A 15,547-nucleotide genomic window follows, 5' to 3' on the forward strand; every position below is an offset into this window, starting at 1 on the left:
TATCACACATTTATGACCATTTTTCCCCACCTTGTAGCCAATTACCTGTTTCTGCTGGGACTACTCCTGAAGAACCAATCTTCGCAGCAGAGCAAGACGGGCTGGAGGCTGCAGGAAAGCGGTTCTCTGCCTGGATGGGAGATCCAAGGGCCGGAGACTTCTGCCCCTGTGACAGCAGAAGGTCGTGGTAGCTCCTCGCCGGACACCAAGGGGAGGCTCTGCCCTAGGAAGCAGCACATGGCCTCTGGCTTCCCCCTGCAACAGAGCACTTCTGCAACCCCCGTGTGCACACGCAGAGCTCAGGGTCACATTTTTGTCAGGTGGAGCCCGGGGGTCCCAGCCCAACCCTGCCCCAGGCAGGTCCAGCCGCGGGCTCAGCCCAGTTTGCTCGCGACAGCCCCCAGGGATGGGGGCACCACAGCCCCCCCCCGCCCCGGGGAGCCCGCTCCCTGCTGGGCTGCCCTCAGTGGCACCGTGGCACACGCGGGGCACGGCACAGACCGGGCAGAGCCGCGCACCCCGCACACGGAGCCACGCGGCCACGGGCAGCCGCACGCAGCCCCCCCGTGCCTGCGCACACGCGTGGCGGGACAGAGCCGTGCCCGGGGCACGCGGAGACCCCCGGGGCACCCGCTCACGGCGCTGCCTGCATCGCCCCCCCGGGACGGGGGCACCCGGCGTGCACACGGACACACACACACACGGACACACACGCGGACCTCCGGGGCTCCGCACCCGGCCCCGAGCTCGCACGCTGCACAGCCGGGGGCACGCGGGCACGCGCCCCGCACACGGCCACGCGCGGAGGCGGCCGGCAGGACGCCCGCCCGCTCCCCCCCCCCCCGGCCCCGCCGCTCCCCGCAGCCAGCCGGGGGCGGACGCGCCGCCCCCCGCCTCCTCCCCGCGCAGCCCCGGTGCGGCCGGGCACGGCCGGGAGCAGCGGGCACGGCGGCGGTGCCGCAGCCGCCCGGGGCGCACGGAGCGGGCGGGGGGCACCGGGCGGCGGGGCCGGCCCGTCCCGGGGGCTCTGCCCGGTGCCCGCGGCGCCGAGGGAGCCCCCGCCGCGAGGGGAGGGAGGGGAAGGACCCCCCCCCAAAGCCCCGGTCCGTCCTGCTGGCCCCCGGGACGGCGGGAGGGGCCGAGGCACCGCCACGACCCGGCGCAGGACCGGCACGGGACCCGCCGGCGGCCCCGCGGCCGGGACGAGGGGGATGGAGGTGAGAGCTGCGGGCACCCGGGGAGGGCTGGGGGCGCGGGGGGGGGGCGCCACTTACCGGGCCGGGGCCGCGCGTCCTCCGCTGGGGAGGCTCCGGGGACAGCCGGTGAGCTGCGGGGCGCTGCGGGCTGGCGCTGCCCCCTCGGGGGGGCACGGCGGGAGGGCTGGAAGCTGCTGCCGGCTGCACGGCCGGGGGGGGCAGCGGGAGCGGGGGACGAGCAGGCGGCAGGGTCGCCGTGCCTCCAGCGTGCCCGCGGGGCCGGGCGTTCGCTGCCGCTTCCAGCGGAGCTCCGAGCCGCTGCTTCTGCCTCGTGCACGGAGCCCGGCGGCTCTCAGAGCTGCGGGTGCTGCTCCTCGAGGAGGCAGGCACGGGGCCGGGAGGCGCTCGGATCCTGGGCGGTGGCACTGGGGCAGCACGCGGGAGCCTTGCCCAGCTGGATTTCCTGGAGCCAGCCCGTGGCAGGCAGTCAGGGAGCACTTTCCAGAAGAGACCGTGCCCGTTGAGCCTCTTGAGCCAGTCCTGCCGCGAGTGGAAGCTGCTCTCCGACAGTACTCTCCCGCACAAGCAGCTCACACCACCACGAAGCAGCACAGGGTTACAGACAGCATTTCCCTCAACAGTGAGGAAGCAAAGATCACGGCCTCAGCTCAAGAAGCCGCAGGAGATGCTCACAGGCTCCAGCGGGCTCTGCCTTACAGCCTGAGGGACCTCCGAGACACGGCAGAAACCACACCAGCATCGGGGCCATTCTGATTTCTCTGGCACTCAAGGAAATCAGCTGCATCCAGGCAAACACCAGCATGGCTACTGGAGAAGTAGAGCTGGAAAAGAGTGAGGCAAGATGAGCTGAGAGTTGTATTGCCAGGGGGCAGCAAGAGCAGAGCTGCTCCGCAAGGGGAGGCCGGCCGTAAGCAGCAGGCGACCATCACGCAGGCAGGTGGTGGGACCGCATCAGCAGGGACAAGGTGGTGACAGGTCCCATCCGCAGAGAGCATCCAGCCAAGGCACGGTGACAAATCAGACCACGAGGGAAGTCCAATGAACAACTCCAGTCTGACAGGGCCAGATGCAGCCTTGGGCACCCACACACTCAAACCAGGTCCAGGCCTCTGGGCCTGCATTTAAATAGAGCTCCCAGCCTGGGCAGAGTGGGTGGGGTCCCAGGTGAGGCTGGTCAGGGCAATTGAGGCTGATTGGGGCACTGAGGGCACATGCCTAAAGCAGAGTGAGGCCAGAGACCCTGTGCCTGATGGGGCTTCTTGGAAAAATAAAATACATCCTAAAATTAGATTACTGAGAGTGGACCGATGTCATAAAGTAAAAGCGTTGTAGGGGTGTGAGAAGGCTGGGCCAACGCATCTCCCAGCTGCCACAAAGCTGCTCTTTTGCTCCAGGAGGTCCCAGAAGAGAACAGGCTTTTCCTCCTGCTGCAGTTCCTCTTGCACCCCAGCAACCCCAGCAGGCAGCAGGAGATGCTGTGCATAAGGCCAGAGAATCACAGCACTGGTTGGGTTGGAAGGGACCTTAAAGATCACCCAGTTCCAGCCCCCTGCCATGGGCAGGGACACCTCCCCCCAGCCCAGGCTGCCCAAAGCCCCATCCAGCCTGGCCCCGAACACCTCCAGGGATGGGGTACCCACAGCTCCTCTGGGCAGCCTGTGCCAGTGCCTCAGCGCCCTTGTGGGACAAAATTCCTTTCTCATATCTAACCTAAATCTCTTTTGATCTGGGAAAATGCATGGGGGGGGGGGGCACCCACGGGAGGCAGAGCAGCGCTGGGAGCGCGGCACCCCGGGGAGGGAGGCGGGGACGGGGTGAGGACCGGGGCAGAGGCGCCAGCCTCACCTCTCCATTCCGGTTGCTTTCCCAGCTGCCGGCTGACGCTGCCGTTCCCTGCCAGTGAGCAGCGGGTGCCATGGACGAGGTGACGGTGCTGCAGATGGGGGAGAACTCCCTCCTGAAGGCGGTGTGGCTTGGCCGGCTCCGGCTGACCAGGCTCCTGCTGGAAGGGGGGGCTTACATCAATGAGAGCAACGAGAAAGGGGAGACCGCCCTCATGGTGGCCTGCATCACCAAGCACGTTGACCAGCAGAGCATTAGCAAGGCCAAGATGGTGAAGTACCTGCTGGACAACAGAGCCGACCCCAACATCCAGGACAAGTCTGGGAAAACGGCCCTCATGCACGCCTGCATCCGAGGCGCCGGGGGAGAGGTGGTGTCCCTGCTGCTGGAGAACGGGGCTGACCCCAGCCTGGAGGATCACTCCGGGGCCTCCGCGCTGGTCCATGCCATCAACGCGGACGACAAGGCCGTGCTGCAGCACCTCCTGAACGCCTGCAGAGCGAAGGGGAAGGAGGTGATCATCATCACCATGGACAAGTCAGCCACCGGCACCAAGGCCACCAAGCAGTACCTGAACGTGCCCCCCTCGCTAGACTTCAAGGAGAGAGCCGCCCCCGAGGCGTGCACGGCAGCCCCCAGCCTCAGCCTGACGGCAGCCGTCCCGTCCCCCCCGCCCGCTGAGAAGGAGGACGGTGCCTTTGGGCCGCACGCGGCCCAGCCCGGGGACAGCCCCCCTGCCAGGGCCACCACCGAGCCGCCCTCCCCGGGGTGGAAAAGCGGCGCTGCCAGGAGAACGCGGCTGCCCCAGCTGAAGCGGCTGCAGTCCGAGCCCTGGGGGCTGGTCGCGCCCTCGGTGCTGGCCGCCTCCGCGCACCACGAGGACCAGCGGGTGCGCACGGACGACGAAGTCATCATGGGCATCGGTGAGCTCTCCTTTTCCAAAAAGGCTCCCCTCACCCGGAGCAACAGCAGCAAGAGCAAAGACCCGTCTCTCTTCCCCCTGGTGGACGAGCAGGCTCTGAGGACGCCGTCAGCCTCGGGGCCGGTCTCCAGGAAGGCGGCCTACGAGAAGAGCCCGGCCGGCCCCCAGCGCCTGCCCCGCAGGAGCACGGTGCCCGAGCAGCCGGAGAGCGGCGGCCCCGGCTCCGCGGGCCCGGCGGCGATGGAGGCGCTGCACTGGCGGAGGCTGGGCGCTGAGCACCACGACTGCGACGACGGCACGGGCCTGGCCGAGGTGGGGAAGGTGGCCTCGGAGAGGAGGAAGCTGAACGGGTCCCACCTGGCCCTGCTCAACGGCTCGCGGGAGGCCCTGGACAGCCTCGCCAGCACGTCGCCCGGGGCTGTCCGGCGCCGGCCGCCCAACCTCCTGGAGCGGCGAGGGTCCGGGACCCTGCTGCTAGACCACATCTCTCATACCCGGCCGGGGTACCTGCCCCCTCTGAATGTGAACCCCAACCCCCCCATCCCTGACATTGGCTCCAGCAACAAATCTTCCTCCCTGCTTGCTGCTGGCTTGAAGTCCCTGGTGCCCATCGCTCCCAGCTCACCCAAGCGGGGTGACTTGAGAACCAAAAAGAAGCTTCTCCGGAGACACTCCATGCAGGTGGAGCAGATGAGGCAGCTCTCTGATTTTGAGGAAATAGTGGCCCAGTAGCCGAGTCACAGTCGATTTCCCAGAAGATTTACCAAATACGTGCTCTCTGTAGAAACATAAATGATGGTTCCTGAACAGAGCGGTCGCTGGCTCCGGGCAAGTGCTGGCAGCCCTGGGTGTTCAGCCCCGTGCCCAGGGGCTGAGCGAGGAGGGTCTCGTGCTGCTTCCCAGAGCTGGGGAGAGCCAGGAGTCGCAGGCGGTAAGGAATCGAGCCCATGCATCTGTCATGTACTGATAACTCATTTCTGGACTTTCCCCCAAGAGTAACTATCTGAGAAATCCGATCCCAGAACATCTCAGATACAGAGTCAGGCTTCACACAAAGGCTCCTGGCTGCAGTTTATTTATTCCTAATTATTTACGATCCGTTTTTCTTCCATCCCACTCATTCTAATACAGAAACCGGTCTGGGAGCCCCACGCCAGGGAGCCGGGGGCTGGTGGATTTGTGAAGTGCCTACCAGGAAGGAGCTTACTGCTGCAAGAGGTTGGAAGAGCAGAAATAACCCTCCTTAGCAATTGAATGTATTTATACCCTCACTGTGCTGGAGAAGGGAGAGGATTCCTGCCTCAGAGATTTCCAAGCACTTTGAAACGCCAGAGGCTGAGCTAAATCTCTTGCTGGTGCAACCCAGTGTCTTCAGCGGGCCTGCCACCAGGACGGATTTGCCTCAGCGTCTCGAGAGCCACCAAGGCGCAGGGGCAGTTCCCACCACACTGAGCAACTCCAAGCACTGACGTCCCAGCTTGTCCCTGCGGGAAGCTTCCCCCAGGGGAGCGAGGGTGCCGAGGATGGCACGTGGCGAGCACCGGGGCTTCGTGCCAGCCGCAGGCAGCCGCAGCCAGGACGCTTCCCTCCTGCTGACCCCGCTGCCACCACGGTCCTTTGGGGCGAAGCGGGCGCAGGGACACGGCTGGGGCACGATTGTGTCGCCACCTCCACCCCTCGGCCGTCCCGAACCCGCCCGCGATGAGCTGGTTCCTTACCCAGGGCATTAGTGGTCTTTCTCCGGCTGTTGCAAAACTTTGCACGGGTCCTGCACACAGCAGCGTCGTGTTCTGGTTTTATCTGCACAAGAATGTTCCCTGAAAGTGCATTTTAGATTTAAATATGCTATTTAGAGCAAAGGTGGGCTTACATTTTTACAGCCTTAAAGTTTACACTTCCCGTCTGTCAAACGTCTTATAGATTGAATTTCAGGTGTATTTTACCTCTATCAATGAAGTTTGTCTCATATTTAAGGCTGTGGAATTTTAAATCCCATAGCTCTCGTTTCTAAATGTCCTGATATTTCGTGGTGTGTTTGGGTGTTCTTCAAGTCGTATTTAATGTCATCTGCCAGCGGTCTGAGAAAACCAGGGTGCCTGCAAACCGCAGCTCGCCCGTTACGAGCGCCCTGAGCGCTGGTGCCGGGCGCGTGCCGGGCGCTTCCCCGCGGGCCGCCCCGCACCCCTGCCGTGCCTTTGTCCAGCCGCCTGCGGGCTCGGGGTGTCCGTACCGCGCCCCGCGGCCTCTCCTCGCCCTTCCCCTTCTCTCCCCCCGGGCCCCCCCCCGGGCCCCCCCAGCCCCGCGGAGCCGCCGCCTCCCGCCCGGAAGAGCGGCGGGGCCGGGAGCGGGCCGGGGCCGCTGCCACGTCAGGGCTGGGCGGCCCGCGGGCGGAGCGGGGCCGAGCGGGGCCGGGAGCGGGGCCGGAGCGGTGCGGAGCGGGGCCGAGCGGGGCCGGGAGCGGCGCGGTGCGGAGCGGGCAGGATGCGGGGCTGGGCGCTGGCCCTGCTGCTGGGCGCGCTGCGGGCGGGCGGCACCGAGCTCACCTTCGAGCTGCCCGACAGCGACAAGCAGTGCTTCCACCAGGAGATGGAGCGGGGCCTCAAGTTCACGCTGGACTACCAGGTACTGCCCGGGACCCTGCCCCGGGACCCTGCCCCGGGACCCTGCCCCTTGCCATGTCCCTTCCCGTCTCCCCCCGTCCCTGCCCATGCCCCTGCCCGCATCCCGCCGAGCCCCAGCCAGGGCTGCCCCCGCACCTCTCCCGTGCACTCCCCGCTCCCCCTGCGCTGCTCTGGGGGCCATTCCCTGCCCCGAGCCCTGCCCAGCACTGCCCGCCCTGGAGCTGTTTGGCAGAGCCAGGATGGACCCGCGGGGGCTGCAGCAGCCCCCAGAGCAGCGGCAGGGGCTGTCCCCCTGCCCGAGTGCCCCACCTGAGCCCTGGGCACCATGGGGCAGAACCTCCCCAGGCCTGGGCCCCCTGCCTGCGGTGGGCAGCCATGGGCACGGTGCCCGTGCTGCTGAGAGCATGGCCGTGCTATGGGCACGTGGCAGGACAGCGCCGCTCCGTGCGGGGCGCAGGGATCCTCCGGAGGCTCGGCAGGTGCCACCAGCATCTCCTTGCGCAGGTGATCACCGGAGGGCACTACGATGTAGACTGCTACGTGGAGGACCCCAATGGCAGGACGATCTACAGGGAGACCAAGAAGCAGTATGACAGTTTCCCGCACCACACCGAAGTCAAGGGCATCTACACCTTCTGCTTCAGCAACGAGTTCTCCACCTTCTCCCACAAGACCGTCTACTTCAACCTGCAGGTGGGCGACGAGCCGCCCATCCTGCCCGACATGAGCAGCCGCGTCACCGCCTTGACACAGGTGCGTTGCGCAACGTGGCCGCTTCCCGCGGCAGGAGGACGGTGCTGCTGCAACTCCTGCTGGCGGCCAAACGGCACAGCCCCGCAGGACCAGGCTCGCCCCCTTCCCCTTCGCCAAATGCAGAAGTGCCAACCGCCGGCCAACCGCCCCTGCGGCGTGCCAGCCACGTCCTCCTCCTGCTGGCACGAGCACAGCCGCCGTGCCAGCTGAGCAGGCTGGGACCGAGAGCCCTTCCCTGAGCCCAGACACCTGGGCAGGGCTCTCTGTTGTGCCCTGCAGCTCCAAGCAGGCCCCCTGCTGCTGGAGGCTGCTCTGCCTCGAGCACCACTGCGCTCGGGCAGGGGCTGGCAGAGACCCAGCCGCGCAGGGAACCGCTGCCTGTCCCCGCTGCCTGAGCACGGTCCTCGGGCTGGGCTGTGTGGGGCCCCGCGAGCAACAGCGTGTGCTTGTCCCCCCAGATGGAGTCTGCCTGCGTCACCATCCACGAGGCTCTGAACGCGGTGATAGACTCCCAGACCCACTACCGGCTGCGGGAAGCGCAGGACCGGAGCAGAGCCGAAGACCTCAACGGCCGGGTCTCGTACTGGTCGGTGGGGGAAACCATCATCCTCTTTGTGGTCAGCATTGGGCAAGTGATGCTGCTCAAAAGCTTCTTCACCGAGAAGAGACCAGGCAGCGGCGGAGCTGGCACCTAATGCCGAAGCTGTGCCCACGCCCAAACTGCAGGAGGGGAGGCAGGAGGGAGCGGGCAGACAGCGTTCCCCTGGGTCACACTCGACCTCTGCTTTTCGCAGGGTGCTGCCGTGGGGACATGGCTGGGGACGGAGCAGAGGGTGGCGTGACTGCTGAGCCGGATGGAGGACGGTCACCCGAGCACCAGCCCCCCCACACGAACCCCACCAGCAGCACCTCCCGCTTTGCTGCCACCCCCCCCGCCTGCTGCCCCTCCGTGCCCTGCCCCGCTCCCCGGCTCTCCCAGGGGTTTGGGCTCGCGGGGGCTCAGCACCAACGCTCTGCTCCCGTGTCCGTGCCAGGTGCGACTGCAGGGTGCAGTCACAAGGCCACGGGCACCCAGCAGAGCGCAGGGCAGGGGGCTGTGCCCCCAGCAGAGCCCCCGGCGCCCCCCTCCTGGGTGCTCCCGCAGCCTGCCGTGCTGCCCTGGGGGCTGCAGCATCCATGCGTCCCTGGCCGTGCGAGGCAGGCGGAGCGGCTGTGTGCGCACAGCTCCCCTCTGTGTCCGCAGCGGGCAGGTTGTTCCCTGTTCCCCTGGAGCATGCTGCAGCACCGGCCGAGGCTGGGAGCAGGGTCCCAGGAGGCCCTGGCTGGCTCAAAACACGGAGGTGAGGTTTCAGCAGGGGCTTTTTGCTTGGTTATTTCATGTGCTTTCACACTTCTCATGATGCAGCATTTCCCAGGCCCTTTCCTGCCACAAGCGCGGGCGGTGTGCGCCACAGAAAACATTTTCATCCTTACATGAGTCCATGCCAGGGACTTGTGCTGAGACCCAGACCCCTTCCCTGAGTCCCAGCCACCTCAGCAGAGGCTCTCGGGGGGCAAGTTGGGTGGGTTCATTGCACCGTGTGAGGCAGCAGGGGCGGGCACAGCTCTGCTTTGTCCCAGCCAAGGAAGCCCCCAGGAGCCCCGCTCCCTGCAGTCCCTCGGGACAGAGCCCCCTGCAGCAACGGCTGCAGCACCCAGCCGTCCCCAACCCCTCCAGCAGCTCCTGCCAGACCCATGGGAGGTCAGCACCACTGTCGTTCCCCTTTGCCACTTCATAATAAACCATGCGACTGTGCTTCCTGCTGCTGTTTCTGGGCACCGCTCCCATGTCCTGGTACTCAGGGCCACCGTCGCTGCCTGCAGCGGGTGCTGCCAGCTCCTGCCTCACCGGGCTCGCCCCCAGAGCTCCCCCAATGCCATCAGCACCTGCACACGGCCCCTGCCCCTCCTGGTGGCCCGGTGTGCCCCTGGCCCTGTACGTGGCAGCGCTGCCCTGCGGGGCCGTGCCATGCCGGGCTGTGCCGTGGTGTGGGCATGGGGTTATGTGCTGTCCTTGAGCCCTCACCAGCACCAGGCTGTGGAGATGTGGGGGCTGCAGCTCTGCCCCCGGCTCCCTCCCAGCTCCCTGCAGCGAGTGCGGGGCTCTCCCGGTGCCCCCCAGAGCCCAGCCCACTCTGAGGCTGCGTCCAGCCCTGCAGCAGAAGCCTAGGGCTCGGGGAAGGGTGCCCATGGCTCACTGGGCCCATCCCACCCATCGATGGAGCAGAGACAGGCTCAGCACCTGCTGGAGCGGTGCCAGGCTCCCTGCTGGCCCATGGCAGACCTCTGTACAAGGGGTTCGGTTTTGGCAGGGCCAAAGCCTTCCCCGGCCCCTGCTGCCTGCTTGCAGCCCATGCCAAGCACAGGCAGGCCCAGCAATGGCTCCAGGAACTGGCAAATGTGCTCCCAGCACAGGTCCGGGTGCCAGACCCCGGGGGACCTGCCAGCAGCCCCCCACCCTCGCAGAGGCCCCAGGCACAGCTCGCACCGGGGGCTGTAGCTGCAGCCCCCACCCCACAGGAGCAGGGCGGCACAGCCACACCTCCAGGCATCCGTGGCCCCGGCGGCCGTGCTGGCCTTGGAGCAGCCGCCGCAGAGCCGGGAGCTGCTGGGCTCCCGTGCCTCGCAACGACCTTGGGCAGGAGCCCAGCTCCCGTTCCCAGCAGCGGGCACAAGGCTGGGGCTGTGCCTGGGGCGAGCAGCCCCCAGCAGCTGCTGCAGGGGGAGCAGCACCAGCCCCGTCCCACCCGCGGACATCCCTGAAGCTGCCCCCCTGCAGCAGGGGTGTCCCCAGGGAGTCCCCGCTGTGGGGACAGGAGCAGCTCCAGGCCGGGTGCCCTCGGGGACAGCAGCGGGGGTCCCTGCACAGCCCAGCCCCAGCCCCGTGAGCCGGCAGCCCCAGCACAGCCCAAGCTGGGGATGGATGCAGGCAGCACAGGAGTTGGCCACGGGGTGCTTTATTGCTGCGTCCTGCCCCAGCACAAGGCTTAACGGGCACAGAGAGGGAAGAGGAGACCCGGGGGCACTCGTGCCCACCCGACCACAGGACCAGCTCTGCCCCACTGCTTGCAGAGGTGCTTTGTGGCACGGGAGCAGCGCCGCAGAGCCCCCATCACTTGTGCTCGCTGTTGTGCCATCACGGGTCCCCTGTCCAGAGCCCCCTGGGGATCTGTGCCACGTCGGGCCAGCCCCGGCTCACAGGGTGCTGCTTTGGCAGGAGCCAGCCCCAGCGGGCAGCCCCGGCCCCCCCGCACCCCCAGCACCCCGCCTGGCCCGCAGGGACGAGGCCGAGCAGTGGAAGGAGCCCGTGGCCGGGGAGGGCGGCTCGGGCTCAGGGCCGTGCCCACAGGGGCAGCCGCAGCCCCTCCGGAAGGGGATGGTGAAGAGCCCGTAGGTGATGGGGTCCAGGCAGGCGTTGAAGAGGCCGAAGATGAAGAGGATGTGGGTAAGGGACGGCGAGACCCTCTTCTGCATGGCCCGCGGGCAGAACCAGTACCACAGCCCCAGCAGGTAGTAGGGGGTCCAGCAGAGGATGAAGGAAGAGACGATGACCAGGCTCATCTTCAGCATGCGCAGCCGTGCCCGTGGGATGTTGTTCCCGGAGCACCGCAACGGCACGTCCCTGGAGGAGACTGAAACGCAGCAGGGGACCCCTGAGCGGGGGGCTCAGCCTCCTGGCCAGGGCCAGGGACCTGCACACTGAGCGGGGCCTGGAGGGCCCCACACAGCCCTGGCCTGGGCTTCACCCCTGGGATGCTGCTCGCTGCTCCCCCAGGCAGGGCCCTGCCAGCCCCCACTCACAGAGGCCAGAGCCCATGCGCCGGGAGATCTCCAGGAGGATGCGAGCGTAGCAGCAGACCATGATGAGCAGCGGCAGCAGGAAGAGGCAGGTGAAGCTGAGCATGTTGTAGAGGGTCTCGTGCCAGCGCTGGGGGAAGCTGCCCCGCGTGGTGCACTGGGTGAAGTTGTGCGGGGGCTGGAGGGTGACGGTGTGGAAGAGGAAGAGCTGGAGGCAGAGCAGAGGCGGGATGGTGCCAGCCCCCGTGGGCTGCAGAGGGCACAGAGACCCTGCACCTCCCCGAGGCAGCGCGCGGCGATTCTGGCTGCAGAGCACCAGAGCGGCAGGGTCAGATCCTGCCCGTGCGAGTGGGAGCTGTGCCCGCACCCCTCTGGCCCTTCCCATCTGCCGTGCCAGGGGCTCACGGCATCGCCACCCTGGCACGGCCCCTGGGACCCCCCCGGGAGCCCCAGGAGCGGGGGGTGCATGGGACCGGAGCAGAGCTCCGTGGCGGGCACCTGTGGCAGGGAGAGCGCGGCGCTGAGCAGCCAGGCGGCGCGGAGCATGGCGCGGTTCCTCCTGCGCGCGCGGGCGATGGCCAGCGGGTGCAGGATGGCCGCCTGCCGGTCCAGGCTGATGACGACGGTGACGAAGGCGGAGGCGTACATGGCCAGCAGCCGGAGGTACATGAGGAGGCGGCAGGCCAGGTCGCCCGCCCGCCACTGCAGCGTGATGTTCCAGACGGCGTCCAGCGGCATCACCGCCACTGTCACCAGCAGGTCGGCCGCGGCCAGGTGCCGCAGCAGCAGGCGGATGTGGGAGCGCCGCGCACCCCGCCGGCCCCCCGCCGCCCGCAGCACCGCCAGGTTGCAGCCAGCGGAGAGGGCGAAGAGGGCGAAGGTGACGGCCACGCGGGCCTGGGCAGCCGGGGAGAAGGTGGGCAGCCGCAGGGGCTCCTCGCCGCCCTCGGGGCGGAGGCTCCAGGCGCAGCCCTGCTCCGGGAGGGTCGGGCTGCCGGGGGGCTCCGCGCTGCCGTTCCCCACCGCGGGGCCTGCGTCTGGCCGGTCCCCTCCTGCCACGACAGGCAGACAGGCGGCGGGGCCTGGGGTGGGGGCTCCCGGAGGAGGCAGGTTGCTCTCAGCGCAGGAGGGCCCCGTCCCCTCCAGGACCCCCAGCCCAGCTCAGGGCACTCCTGTCTTCAGCTGCTCCCTGCGGCTGGGGACTCTGGGAAGCCTCCAGAGACCCCCCCGCACCCTGTAGACATCTGGGACCCCCGGCATCAGCAGGCAGGGCAGGAGGAGGCACTCTCAGCTGGCCCCAGTCCCCTGCCCACCCCAAGGCACTCCTGCCACCCCATGCCTCCCCACCCCGCAGCATCCCTCGCGGTCCTGCCCGCAGATGGAGACCTCCCGGCGCAGGCAGCCCAGCGCAGGACCCCCCGGGTGCAGCACCCCGCTCCCCCCGCCCCTCACCTGCAGCCGCAGCGCCCGGCCCCTGCCCGGCCATGTCGGGGCTGCTGCTCACACGCCGCCGGCTCCCTGCTCCACGGGCTCCCGCATGGGCGCTCGGCTCAGCCGCAGCCGGCGGAGAGAAGGGCGCAGGGCAGGCACCGCGGCGCTCCAGCACCCACAGCCACCTCCGCTCCTGCCCCACGCAGCCGGTCGGCGGGACGCCCTTGGCAGCTCGGGTTGCTCCTTGACGTAGCCAGCCCAGGTGGGACGTCTCGGTCCTTCACCCTGAGCCACCCACACAGGCACGGGCGTGCGCAGCCTTCATGCACACACACACACACACAGGGGCTCAAGCGCACACTCACGGAGATGCACGTGCACAGACGTGGCTGTCTGTCCCCACGGCCAGAGCGTGTCCCTGTGGCCACAAAGCCCCCCCGGGGGCTGCAGCCTGGGGGAGGGGAACGTGGCCATTTTGCATCTCAAAGGCTTTGTGCCCCCGGCAGAGGGAATTAGGGTTATTAGCAAGTCATTTCACAGATAAGTGGGGCTCATTATCCCTGCAGACCCCCTGCCCCACAGACCCCGGAGCGCGTTAGCATCTGCCTGCCAGTCCCGGGCAGGGCCCCAACGCCTGCTCCAGACACCCCTGAGCCCGCGTCCCGCCAGGGCTGGGAGGGGGCCAAGCCCCCTGCACCCCCCGGACCCCCCTGCGCCCACCCATGGCCGTGGGGGCCCCCCACCCATGGGGTCTCCTGCCCAATGGTGTGCAGCCCCCCCCCCCCCGCAGCACCCCAGCCCTTTCCTTGCTCCTGCCCCCAGGCACCCACATCTAACCCTGCGGTGTGGGGGCCCCACAAGCTCCAGGCGCGGGGGGTGAGCGATGCTCAGCCCTCACTGAGCCCCGGGGCCGGATCCGGGGGTGCTGGTGCCACCACGCGTGCAGCAGGAGGTGTCTCTCCTGATGCCTCCCAGCAATTGCTTTCCCAGATGCTGCCCGCAGCTGCGTGTCGTGGTCCCCCGGCCCCATGGCGGTGCTCAGAGGTCCTGCCCATGCCCCGAGGCTTGCCCCAGCGCGGAGCAGCAGTTTCACCACGTCAGCCCTTCTCTCCTGGCCCCAAACTCAGCACAGTGGCCCAGGCACATCGCACCCCATCCCTTGCCCAGCAGCTGCTGCAGGAATGGCCTCATGGCGACACACAGGGTGGGCAAAAGGGTTTATTTATGTACAGTCACAGCCAGCCTGGCACAGCCAGCATGGATCCAGGCTCATGAGGCACCTCGTCCTCCCCACCTCCCAGCTGTCCGAGGGGGGGCACGCGTCCCCTGAGCCCTCCAAGTCACAGGCGTCCGGGCGCTGCGTGGCTCCGGCTCCGAGGAGCTGGGGTTTGCCCCGGTCAGTCCTGGGGCTGCGGCGGCAGCAGAGCCTCCAGGAGAGAGACGAGATCTGTGGAGAGGTCCTGCGGGGGAGAGAGTGTGGGTGAGATGGTGACCAGCCAGGGCAGGGCTGCAGGGCAGGGCTGGGATGTCAGGGCAGCAGGGATAGGGGCTGGCAGAGCCCACCCGCCAGGAGGGCACCCGCTCGGGGACCTGCAGGAGCCTGGCCTCAGGTCTCTGGCAGCTGGTGGGAGTCCGACAGACACAAAGGAGGGTGGCACTGGGGAGGACAGGAACAGGGGAAGGCACCGAGCACCCCACATGCACCCACTGCAAGGGAAAGGGGATGAGGTCTCCGTTCCCAATCCCAGACCATGCTGCTGCGACCCCAACACCAGTCCCACACTGCCTCAGGGGTGCTCCAAGCCCAGCAGAGAGGCTGTGCCCTGTCCCGTGCCAGCCCCCTGCCAGGGGCCATCCGGGCTTACCCCAGCCCCGCGACCGGGCACGTACCTGGGTGACTGTCCCTGCATCCGCGACCTCCGGCAGCATCAGCCCTGCGTCCAGGATGGGGTCGCTGGGGGGGTCCGGCGGGGTCCCTGCCCCTGCGCAGTGAGGAAGGGACAGCCAGGAGGACACGCCGGAGACGAGAGCCCCGTGCAGCTCCGGTGGGGTCCACACAGGGGGGCTGTAGGGGGGTGACGGCCAGGCCCCCATCCCCATGTCAGGAACCCCGTGCAGCGCCGGGGGGGTCTCCAATGCCGGGCCATAGGAGGGTGGCCCCCAGGCCCCCGTCCCCATGTCGGGAGCCTCCTGCAGCGCCAGGGGGGTCTCCATCACGGGGGGTGACCCCCAGACCCCCGTGCCGGGGGGCAAAGCGTCCTGCGGGGCCGGTGCCGGGGGGGGCGGCCGAGGGCGCGGGGGCTGGCAGCAGCCCAGGCCCTGGGGGCAGAGGGGGCAGTGCCGGGGGGCCGCCCCCCGCCGCCGGGCCAGCGCCTCCTCGCTGAGCCCCAGCAGGGCCGAGAGGTGGGCGATGTAGCGGATGGCGAGGCGCAGGGTCTCGATCTTGGTGAGGCTCTGCCCGGCGGGCGCCAGCGCGGGCGGCAGGTAGTGCCGCAGCCGGTGCAGCGCCTGCGCCAGCCGCCTCATCCGCAGCTTCTCCCGCTCGCTGGCGCTCTGCCGTGGGCCCCCGGGACCCCCGGCACCCTTCCTGCCCACGGGGCCGCCCCGCGGGCGGGTGGCAGCGGGGCCGCGGCGAAGTCCCCGGGCGGCGGCAGGAGGCGAGAGGCCGCAGGAGTCGGGCGAGGGTGCGGGCGAGCTGCTGCTGTAGCCCTCGGGCTCCGGGGCTGCCGAGCGGCCCCAGTGCTGCAGAGAGGCCGCGGTGGGCACCAGGAGGCCAGGGGCTGCGGGGCGGGCCATGGCTGCGGGGCCGTGTGCCGGCGGCCCCCGGTGCCTCGGCTTTATGCCGAGCCGGAGGTGTGAAGTGGCACCTCCATGGCCGGCGTCGGCAGCACTTCAAAGGCCGGGGGGGGGGGGGGGGGGGGGCA

The 15,547-nt window shown here is 68.6% G+C and overlaps 4 protein-coding genes and 1 long non-coding RNA gene across 8 annotated transcripts in view; 2 read left to right on the forward strand and 3 right to left on the reverse strand.

Moving 5' to 3' along the window:
* Window positions 1-1,841, reverse strand: part of LOC308176208 — a 47,299-nt gene extending 45,458 nt beyond the window's left edge. For both annotated transcript variants that reach the window (XR_013938142.1, XR_013938143.1), the window contains exons 1-2: window positions 1,275-1,841; window positions 46-255 (exon numbers count right to left, since the gene is read on the reverse strand). This is a non-coding gene — a long non-coding RNA (uncharacterized lncRNA). The remainder of the gene's footprint in view (window positions 1-45; window positions 256-1,274) is intronic.
* On the forward strand, window positions 920-6,131 carry ANKRD34C (ankyrin repeat domain 34C). Of its 3 annotated transcripts, none has more exons than XM_080551590.1 (2): window positions 920-1,322; window positions 3,088-6,131. In XM_080551590.1, the coding sequence occupies exon 2, from the start codon at window positions 3,133-3,135 to the stop codon at window positions 4,711-4,713; it is 1,581 nt and encodes a 526-aa protein (XP_080407716.1). In that variant the 5' UTR covers window positions 920-1,322; window positions 3,088-3,132; the 3' UTR covers window positions 4,714-6,131. The 3 variants fall into 3 exon arrangements, with proteins under 3 accessions (XP_080407716.1, XP_080407714.1, XP_080407715.1); XM_080551588.1 differs by having other exon boundaries at window positions 1,076-1,217; XM_080551589.1 differs by lacking the exon at window positions 920-1,322 and adding an exon at window positions 1,921-2,053.
* Window positions 6,132-6,375: 244 nt separating this feature from the next.
* TMED3 (transmembrane p24 trafficking protein 3) lies at window positions 6,376-9,150 on the forward strand. The gene is made up of 4 exons (XM_080551615.1): window positions 6,376-6,403; window positions 6,436-6,603; window positions 7,107-7,355; window positions 7,814-9,150. The coding sequence occupies exons 2-4, from the start codon at window positions 6,463-6,465 to the stop codon at window positions 8,048-8,050; spliced, it is 627 nt and encodes a 208-aa protein (XP_080407741.1). The 5' UTR covers window positions 6,376-6,403; window positions 6,436-6,462; the 3' UTR covers window positions 8,051-9,150.
* Window positions 9,151-10,330: 1,180 nt separating this feature from the next.
* On the reverse strand, window positions 10,331-13,309 carry LOC308176197 (gonadotropin-releasing hormone II receptor-like). Its single transcript, XM_080551602.1, has 4 exons — window positions 12,645-13,309; window positions 11,691-12,244; window positions 11,196-11,400; window positions 10,331-11,026 (listed from the first exon to the last, which is right to left on the reverse strand). The coding sequence occupies exons 1-4, from the start codon at window positions 12,676-12,678 to the stop codon at window positions 10,590-10,592; spliced, it is 1,230 nt and encodes a 409-aa protein (XP_080407728.1). The 5' UTR covers window positions 12,679-13,309; the 3' UTR covers window positions 10,331-10,589.
* A 578-nt stretch (window positions 13,310-13,887) lies between these two features.
* On the reverse strand, window positions 13,888-15,420 carry MESP1 (mesoderm posterior bHLH transcription factor 1). Its single transcript, XM_080551614.1, has 2 exons — window positions 14,514-15,420; window positions 13,888-14,083 (listed from the first exon to the last, which is right to left on the reverse strand). The coding sequence occupies exons 1-2, from the start codon at window positions 15,417-15,419 to the stop codon at window positions 14,021-14,023; spliced, it is 969 nt and encodes a 322-aa protein (XP_080407740.1). The 5' UTR covers window position 15,420; the 3' UTR covers window positions 13,888-14,020.
* Between the last annotated feature and the right edge of the window lie 127 nt (window positions 15,421-15,547).

The sequence above is a fragment of the Anser brachyrhynchus genome (genome assembly GCF_964034855.1).
Source record: "Anser brachyrhynchus genome assembly, chromosome: 11".
NCBI classification, from domain to species: Eukaryota; Metazoa; Chordata; class Aves; order Anseriformes; family Anatidae; genus Anser; species Anser brachyrhynchus.